We start from the raw sequence: 8,792 nt of genomic DNA on the forward strand, positions 1-8,792 counted from the left end.
TTTCCGCTTTCCGTTTTCTGCTTGTTCGCTTTAGCCGAGAGACTTGTAATGAATTATGTACTACAGACACTATAAATTTATGTAATAATTAAACCTGTGATTGATCTTATACGAAGTATGACTATGATATTATGATTGGAATGAGTTCTGTATATGATAGCGCTTGATCCAGAGACTATCACACGAAGTCGGATTCTAGATTTGAAAATACGGTTCGTTTCACGTACCATTTCTAAGTTGAAATGAAATTACGGCTAGTTTTCTTGTCCGCAATTTCTAATGATTACCTTATTCATCGCATATGGATTAAGCGAGTCACGACTGTACCGTATCACTTTGTTCTGGGTCACGCGCGTTGGGCTATAGTAGAGGTGCTCGGCCCAGCAGAACGTCCAGCCCAGCCAGCAGATGCAGGCCCGGTCCAAAACTCATTCCGTTGGTGCATGGCCCGTGCAGCCTGGTGCAAGTTCGCCACAAAAGGGGAAAACAACCACGGAGAAGAACCCACGTGATGGTGGATTGCATTGTAATTTGTAAACGATCAGCCTGATTGCCTGAAGAACCAGATCTGAGCATGGCCCTGACGATGCCAGGGGTCAGGGGAGGAGGGTCAAGGATGACATCGGCGGCAGCACTGCTGGGATGGGAACTCTGCGTCTCCGGACCGGACGAGGACGGATCCGGCCGCAACACGCCGTGTTTCGACGGGGCCAGCTAATCCCCGCGCGCGCGCCAGGAGGGCTCGCGGCACGCGATCTCCGACAGCAGTACCTTCCTTCTTTTGGAAAGTTTTTTCCACCACAAGTTTCTATATTTAGAAGGTGTTTGGTTTGGAAAAATTTATTATAAGCCCATAATCTATATCTACCAGCTCGTTTAAGTTCTTCACCAACCTTTCAGTAAGTTCAGCTACCCCGGCGCGGCTCGCTCTGCGGCGGCGCCTCGCCGACGCCGAGCACGAGCTCCCTAGCGATCTCGTCGCCGACCCCGTCCATGTCCGGGAGCGCGTGCCCGGCCTCGGGGTGCTCGTGGTACCGCACCCACGGCAGCCTCCGCGCCGCGTGCCGCTGGATCTCCACCTGCACGATCCTGTCCTCGTACCCCTGCCAGATGCTGACCACGCCCTCGCCGTCGGGGAACGGGTCCCTCATCTCCGTCGGATCGAACTCCCACGAGCCGAACAGGATCGTCGCGTCGCGGCACAACGACTCGTAGGTCCCCTGCCGCGTCGCTTTGGCCTGGGGTGATTCCCCCCCCACGTCAGTACGGGTAAAATTGCAAAAAAAAAAGGTAAAAAAAACTGGCCACGAAATGAGCATGAGAATTTCGTACCCGATCCAGCTGGCCGCTCTCGCGCTTCCAGAGCTCAGTGAGGATCTCCCAGTCCTTGGCGGTGAACGCGCCGCGCTCGCCCCTGACGATCGGCGACGTCGGGAACCACGTCTGCGTGAGCCAGGTGCAGAGCAGCGACGGCGCGTGGTGCGCGATCCAGAACGTCCTCCGGTCCCGGGCGTCCAGCTTCCCGTACGCGCTCCTCCGCACGTCGTCCGGGAGCGGCCACCAGTAGTTCACCGCCGGCACGACCAGCGACACTCCGGCCAGCCTGCAGCAAGCAAGCCCGATTCCATCCACTCAGAACAAGATGATCTTCTGAAGCTGGCGTGTACTCCATGTGAACTGAAGTGCGAGCTGCTCTGCCCTAACCTGTGCGGAATGTAGTGGAGGCAGCTCCACGCGACGTATCCGCCCATGGAGCAGCCGACCACGTAGAACTTGTCCCCGAGCTGCAGCGCGTCGGCGAGCTCCTCCACGTCCGTGGCGTCGCTCTTCAGGCACCTCTTCGGGTTGGCGTCGCTGTCGCCGTACCCGGCTCTGTCGAAGAACAGCATGTATATCCCCAGCTCCTCCACAAGCTCCTGCGATCGTGACAAACAAACAAGAAGTGAGGCTGGAGCTTTGTTGATTACTCAATTCTCGATCATGCACGCAAAACACGGCGGCGCGATTCCAGATCAGTACTACCTGGGACACCGGGAAGCCGCTCTCCTTGGTGGAGGCGAAGCCGTGGACGAAGATGACCTTGTACCTCGCGTTCTCCTTGTGCACTCCGGCCTCCATGTAGGCTAGGTGCCGGCCATCCTTGAGCCGGACTCTCGGGGAGGTGATCGGCAGACCTCCCGAAGCGCCCAAGATCGCGGGGGGCGGCGGCCGGGTGGCCTGGTACGCCCAGCCCAGCAGCGCCACTGCAAACACCAGGGTTACTTTGGAGAGCGTGACCATCTTCATCCGTCAGTCAACCTGCACATGGGGCAATCGAAATTCCCCTCGAATGGAAGATAAGCAGGCGACTGAAGAAACCGAGCATCTAGATGGCACAGTGATCAGAGAGTATCAGAAGAGCCGACGGGAGCGACGGGCAGTTTCAAGTGCGCCGGTGCATGCGCATGGACCCATGGACTGTGCCTGGAAGCAGCAGTTACGCAGGCGACTATGAAATTAAGGCTAAGGAAATACGGCAAAGCATCTCACGTTCTGGGGTGAACCGAACATAAATCTCAAGTTCTGAGTACCAAACTAGCACCGCATCTCAAGTTCCGAAGAAAATGCACAAAAATTCAATGCAAAAATTCTACTTCAATTCTACCGTGCATGCACAAATCACAGGCAGGAGGAGCAAGTGTCGAGAATCGTCAAATAACTAGAGCAACTGATGAAAAAGATCAGGCGGACTTGCCATTTGGACGGTGGCCCGAAAGTGCGGTAGCCGGCAAAAGCGGAGGCCGGCGAGCGAGCCCTTCCACCGTGCACCCTCCCCTCCGCCCTGTGGTTGTTTCCCAGGCTCCGGGGGTGAGTGATGCGTGGGGAGGAGATGAGACAGAGGTCGTCGCTGGCCTCGCCGGGCGCTTGTGGTTTGAGGCGGCCGGTCTCGGGATCAGCCAGCTGCCGTCAGCGCCGGCTTTGTCCCAAATGACAAGACCCGGTGTTGTGTAGGCCTGCTGCTGCTGCGCCGTGCGATTCCGGCCGGTGCGCCGAGTTTGTCTCTACCCTACACACGATTCGATGTAACAAGCTGCACCGGCCGTAACAATTTCGGTCTGGGGTCTGTGCTGTTCGGGCCGTGACAGCGAGCGGGCGATGGGATCCACTGATCCCCGCCGCCGCCTTTGGTGCGCATCTGATCTCGCTGATGGAGTCCTTTCCCCGGCCGTAAACAGGCGTCTTGAATCATCGGTCTCCCGCGTTCGGCAAACAAGCAACGGCCGGAGAAGATCGTCGCAACGCGGACGGTAGCATCTGCACGGCTGGTCGACCGCGACTCTTCACCGTTGCGAGCACCACTGCTAGCCTCGTCCACGGACAAGACTGGCCGTTGTTGATTTGGAATCTGATGGTTGGACTTGGACAGAACGACCAAGGAGGCAAGGACCGGGGCGGCGTAAAGTCGCGACGTCCTGTTCATCACCTTCCGGCTTCTTGTGCTGACTGGCTGGTGGCCGCGTCGCTTGCGCGCATCATCGTCGGCGAGCACGCGATCGCAATGCGCGAGTGCGCGACGAGGGCACGGAGAGAGAGGAGAAAGGGAGAGAGAAATCTCCCGGACTGGGCCGTTGCAGAGGTGTTGGATGTCATCATGGGCCGACGAGTGCAAGCTTCCGGCCCAGTAAGACGCAACGAACGAGCCCGCCAATTAGACACGGGGGCCCATGTGGGCCATGCGGGCTATCAACCGCGTTCGGCCCTCGACCGTGCAAGGCCGGCCTGGCACGATGGCGAAGGGGATCCATCCTAGGCTCTTTCTGCTGCAGCTGCTTCGGAGTCCACTCCACTCCGTCCGTCCCACCACGCCACACCAGTCACACTCAAAAAAAAAAACACCACGCCACACCAGCGGTACACCACCACCTCTGACGGTACGCCGAGTGGTTCGCCTTCCGGTTCCGGTTCCAGGCGACCGAGTCCAACACGGCCAATGCGTCACGCGGCGCGACCGGGTGGCTCCGCCGCTTTTGAATTCGCAGCCCTGCCGTCCGGTCCGGGCTAATGATGGCTGGCCCCCGGCGCCTCTACGTGTGCGGCGCCTCCGTCCCAAAAAGCCATCCACGACCGCGAGTGCATGCACCTCGCGCGCCTGGGCAGCGGCACACCTGGAACGCCGCCCGCCTACTTCTGGCCAGCACCGTGCGCGCCCCCTGCATCTGTGGTTTCCCGGTGCGCTCGCTTGACACGTCGCGCAACGGCTTTGAACGGTTACATGTTCGGCGCCGGCGTGGTAGTGTAACGAACCGGCCGGCCCCATGCGTTCCGGGCGAGCGGAAACAACGGCGGGTCCGGTCACGCGGCGTCCTGCTTCTTTTGACGACGTCTTTGGCCAGTTGAGATGTCATCATGTGTCTATGGGAGGAAGGTAAAGCTGCACTTGGGGCTATGTCGGCACCAAGTGTTTATGTTTTTTCAGTGTTTTCTGCTGGTCTTGCCAGTCACGAGGGTGCAGAGATTACGGGGCAAAGGTGCTCGAGTGAGCTGGATTCTCTGGTCTTAATCTGGATATTCCTGGGATCGGAGGAGAGGTCTAGTGGAAGAACAATAACAGTGCCGACACTAGTGAGCTGAAACTTTCCGAGCTAAAATTTTCAAATAGAAAAAAGGAAAGGGGACATGCAATGCAATGCCACAAGTATCTTGGAAATTTTTGAATATGTTTGCAAATTACAAGAGGAGGGAGGGGAACATCAAGTTTGGATCGCTAAACTTCCATTGCAAGGATTGTCTAATTAACAACCTCTTCATACAAACTTACTGAAACGACGATGTGGACGACGGTCACACTAGTCACAAGATAGGAGCAAGGAGGGGAAGTGGAGAGGACATTGACAATGGTATATGAGTAGAGACACCAGTGGCAAAATATATGCTCACACGTACGAACACCAATTCCTTATAAGGGTATGGATGCGCACCCAACAGCTATGAGCGTCCTTTAATAAATGTATTAATAAGACACACCGTATATTAAATTATGGATTTGACATCTAATAGATAGGAGGTATAACCACCGCTGCTGACCATTCTAAGCTAGTTTTGTTTAATTCTCAAGTGCTACAAAACCTATCTGGTCATGATCCCATGACCCACAAGTTTTAATTTTTCTGTATTTTTACTTAGTAATTTGTTGGTCAATACTATAAGTTTTTTTATAGACTTCTCTACCATTTGCAAGTTTTTTTAAAAAAACTGTTTTGCCTTAATTCGAAAGGGTAGCATGGTCATCTCACTTGGAGTGTTCCTTTTTTTTTGTATGCTCAAGTAGCTTAAGACGACTTGTATTCCAAATCTAAGGCAGAAATGTATTTGTGCTAGCAACTAATATAGGAAAGTAGGTGACGACGACGATGCGTCAACAAGGCTAGACCGCGGGTGTTGATGTAGGTGAACGAGGATACAAAAAAACCCGTGCCATCCTCTGTTCCTCGTCCCACTGTACGTCTGTACCTCACCTAAACTCCTCATTCAACACCCTGCAGTACCTCAGCACTGGGCCTGTGACGACTATTCACTGGTCCACTCTGCTCGCACGCAGTGGACCGCCTCCTGTGCGATGCACGGCGGCGACCGAGCTGGATCGATGGGGTACCCTGCACTCAGCACGCATTCGCACACGCACACGAACTCACCCAGGTGCGTGACGCGCTGCGCATCCGCTCGGCGCTCGTTCACACCGCCACGCGTTATCCGGAGCGGGTTTTCCTTCATCTCCGTGCCTGCCTCGAGTGTGAAAGCCTCCGGACTTCAATCCGCGAGGGGCACACACGTAAAGCTAGCGAGCGAGCTAGCTAGAGGGAGAACGAAGGCGCTGGCCTGGCGTCGAGCGTATATATGGCAACGGGCTGGTGGTCTCGGACCCTTCGTTTTCTGCAGGGCCGTGACAGGCACGCCTTGACATTGGGCAGCTTGCTGCTAGCTGCTACCTCCCCCCCCCCCTCCTCCTCTCCCGTCTTCTCCACCAAACCCCTCCAAGTCCAAGATCAAGAGAGCCGGAACGCACTTATATATAGTACCTTGTGAGAGGATTGATCGGCGATCGGGGTCCATGGGGCTGCGGGCTTGTGCCATGGAAGGCGGTGAGGGCGTGGGCTCGCCGTTCTTCCAGTGGCTCAAGCCGCGGCGGCCCTCGTCGCCGTCGTCGTCGGCCTCCATGGCGGCGTCCTCCTGGCAGCAAGTGGTGGTGCTCGGAGAAGAAGGGCGAGCGGGTGGAGGAGTGGAGGAAGCGAGAAGCATGGCGTGCCTGCCGCTGCTCAGCAGGCTCGGGGAGGGGAAAGGGGCCGACGATCATCACAAGCAGTGCTCTGCTGTCAAAGAAGAGATCGCCATGAGCGGGGCGAGCAGCGATCTGGCGCGGTCGGGGGTGGATTTGAATATTGGGTTGCCGGTGGGTGGATCCTGCATTGAGGATGCCGTCATGGAAGAGAAGGACGAGGAGGAGGAGGAGGAGGAAGACAACGAAGTGGAGGAGGAGGAAGATGATGAGGACGAGAGGGAGGAGGAGTGGAAGCACCAGATGCATGGCGGCTGCAAGGTGGAGGGGATGGATCAGCAGCATGATAACGGCGAGGTGGTGGCGTCGGCGGTGGAAGGACCAAACAGCAACGGCTTGGGGGAATTCGGCGTGGTGGGCGCGGAGAGCGGCCTGCCGATCGGCTGCCGGTACTGGATCCCGACGCCGGCGCAGATCCTCATCGGCCCCGTGCAGTTTATCTGCCACGTCTGCAACAAGACCTTCAACCGATATAACAACATGCAGGTACCGTGATGTTTCGCTACTAGTGTTTTGTCTATTTATATGAGCTTGGATCTTCTTGCTGCTTCCCTACTAGTGTTTTGTCTACTGTAAGTCGATCGACGTATGATTTATTACCTTGCTGATTTGGATTTTTTTAAAAAAATAGAAGGCACGTCGTTATTGAAAGTGCCAGCACGAACTTGCAAAAATGGTGTGAATGAATTGAAGAGTTCTACTATAAGTTAGAGACCACAGTACGTAGCACACAATTGTCTTGAATTTTCGACGTCATCGATCAATATTCTGCAGCAACAAGAGTACACGCAAGCTTGTGAATAGAGACGACGGATCACGAAATTTTGTTGGAACTCGATTGATCCAACTCAATTTATTTCATGACTGACCTTTGCTTCCATGGATAGCGTTCCTCGTTCATACACTATTATTCCTGCATGCACCGATGCTTAAATTAATACATTAATACTGATCAGTTCTTAAGATCACAGTCATGCAGTGCACTGCTAGAGTAGATAGATGCAAACAAGAAAATATTGATAAAATTCCAGGCAAACAGTTTCTCCAATTAACTAACCAGCTAATTAATACAAGCATGCATGCATTGCATATTTGCAGATGCACATGTGGGGCCACGGTCGCGAGTACCGGAAGGGCCCGGAGTCGCTCAAGGGCACGCAGACGCTGGCGATGCTGAAGCTGCCGTGCTACTGCTGCGCGCCGGGGTGCAAGAACAACGTGGGGCACCCGCGGGCGCGGCCGCTCAAGGACTTCCGCACCCTGCAGACGCACTACAAGCGCAAGCACGGCGCCAAGCCCTTCCGCTGCCGCCGCTGCGCCAAGCCCTTCGCCGTCAAGGGCGACTGGCGCACGCACGAGAAGAACTGCGGCAAGCGGTGGTTCTGCGCCTGCGGATCCGACTTCAAGCACAAGCGATCCCTCAACGACCACGTCCGCTCATTCGGCGCCCACCACCACCCCGTCGGCGAGTCCGCCGCCGCCGGCGAGGTCCGACGCTTCCGTCATATATAGTGTACTCGATCGCCGGTGAGATCGATCGACGATCGAGAGCTACCCTACCCTACCCCGGCCGGCCCCAAAGATATATGGTGATCGTCGATCTGCATGCTGCATGCTGCATGCGTGCGAACCATGCAATCGATGATGCTACTAGGATCAAGGTAACTGAGAACTAGCAGTACGTAGATATTTCCTTGGATATATCTCAGCACCAATATTTAAAGCGAGATGATAGATCAACAATAAGGTGGCTGCTGATTGCACCAGATTAAGCTGTGAAGTAGCTGAATTTTCTTCTCCCGGAACCATGGGCTGCAGGCTGCGTTACTCGCTGCCCATGTAACCTCTTGTACTGGAGAAAATTTCCCGGCTTCACAGGCTAATGAAATGTAGTCCGGAATCTACTGGTATGCAATTTCATGAGACGTGTGTATTGAGGCACGGTCAATTGTTAACTGGCATATATTGATGAACCGGTTACTATCGACGATGTTTTTCTTACTATTTTCAGTAGCCAGCATCATCTTGGATTTACATAGATCTGTTTCTTCAGTTCGTGTGTCTTAATCTGCCATAATGCACAGTGGCAGACCGTGACCCAAAAGCAAGGAGGGGCCAATTGCCAATAGCTGTTTACTATAAGTCCATCGGCTAAATTACTCATGGTGCTTCTTCATTGATGGACCGTCGGATCTTCAGAATTTTCATCAGGTAAAGGGGACCGGAACCAGTTCCGCCTCCACTGGGTTCCGCCCCTGATAATGCAGGAAAGTCAACTGCTATGTAGTACTAGTTTTTCGTTTGAGCTGTATATGTTTGCAAGAGCTCGGTGCAACCGTAACCGTGGCGCATGCTGTGTAGGAAATTTACTGTATTGTTCTTCTTAATACAATGATGCACAGCGTATTGAGGGGGAAAAAACGTTTTTGTTGACTATGTTAGCTAGAGTACCTTTTTTTGAGCACTGAACAATACAATG

The 8,792-nt window shown here is 54.5% G+C and overlaps 2 protein-coding genes across 2 annotated transcripts; one reads left to right on the forward strand and one right to left on the reverse strand.

Annotated features, from left to right (window-relative positions):
- Positions 1-779: 779 nt before the first annotated feature.
- LOC112895353 lies at positions 780-2,947 on the reverse strand. Its single transcript, XM_025963306.1, has 5 exons — positions 2,735-2,947; positions 2,023-2,298; positions 1,705-1,916; positions 1,333-1,603; positions 780-1,238 (listed from the first exon to the last, which is right to left on the reverse strand). Exons 2-5 carry the CDS (start codon positions 2,284-2,286, stop codon positions 906-908), a joined length of 1,080 nt encoding a protein of 359 aa, XP_025819091.1. The 5' UTR covers positions 2,287-2,298; positions 2,735-2,947; the 3' UTR covers positions 780-905.
- Positions 2,948-5,907: 2,960 nt separating this feature from the next.
- LOC112895351 (protein TRANSPARENT TESTA 1-like) lies at positions 5,908-8,300 on the forward strand. Its single transcript, XM_025963305.1, has 2 exons — positions 5,908-6,799; positions 7,412-8,300. The coding sequence occupies exons 1-2, from the start codon at positions 6,089-6,091 to the stop codon at positions 7,823-7,825; spliced, it is 1,125 nt and encodes a 374-aa protein (XP_025819090.1). The 5' UTR covers positions 5,908-6,088; the 3' UTR covers positions 7,826-8,300.
- The last annotated feature ends 492 nt before the right edge of the window (positions 8,301-8,792 follow it).

This window comes from Panicum hallii, chromosome 5, assembly GCF_002211085.1.
Source record: "Panicum hallii strain FIL2 chromosome 5, PHallii_v3.1, whole genome shotgun sequence".
In the NCBI taxonomy this organism is placed as follows: Eukaryota; Viridiplantae; Streptophyta; class Magnoliopsida; order Poales; family Poaceae; genus Panicum; species Panicum hallii.

Excerpts from the sequence above, each read along its gene's own strand:
- LOC112895351 (XM_025963305.1), top strand. The coding sequence starts at position 6,089 with ATGGGGCTGCGGGCTTGTGCCATGGAAGGCGGTGAGGGCGTGGGCTCG. Across the intron at positions 6,800-7,411 it reads ACCGATATAACAACATGCAG|ATGCACATGTGGGGCCACGG; the intron begins GTACCGTGATGT and ends GCATATTTGCAG.
- LOC112895353 (XM_025963306.1), bottom strand. The coding sequence starts at position 2,286 with ATGAAGATGGTCACGCTCTCCAAAGTAACCCTGGTGTTTGCAGTGGCG. Across the intron at positions 1,604-1,704 it reads CTCCACTACATTCCGCACAG|GCTGGCCGGAGTGTCGCTGG; the intron begins GTTAGGGCAGAG and ends TGCTTGCTGCAG. Across the intron at positions 1,239-1,332 it reads AGAGCGGCCAGCTGGATCGG|GCCAAAGCGACGCGGCAGGG; the intron begins GTACGAAATTCT and ends GAATCACCCCAG.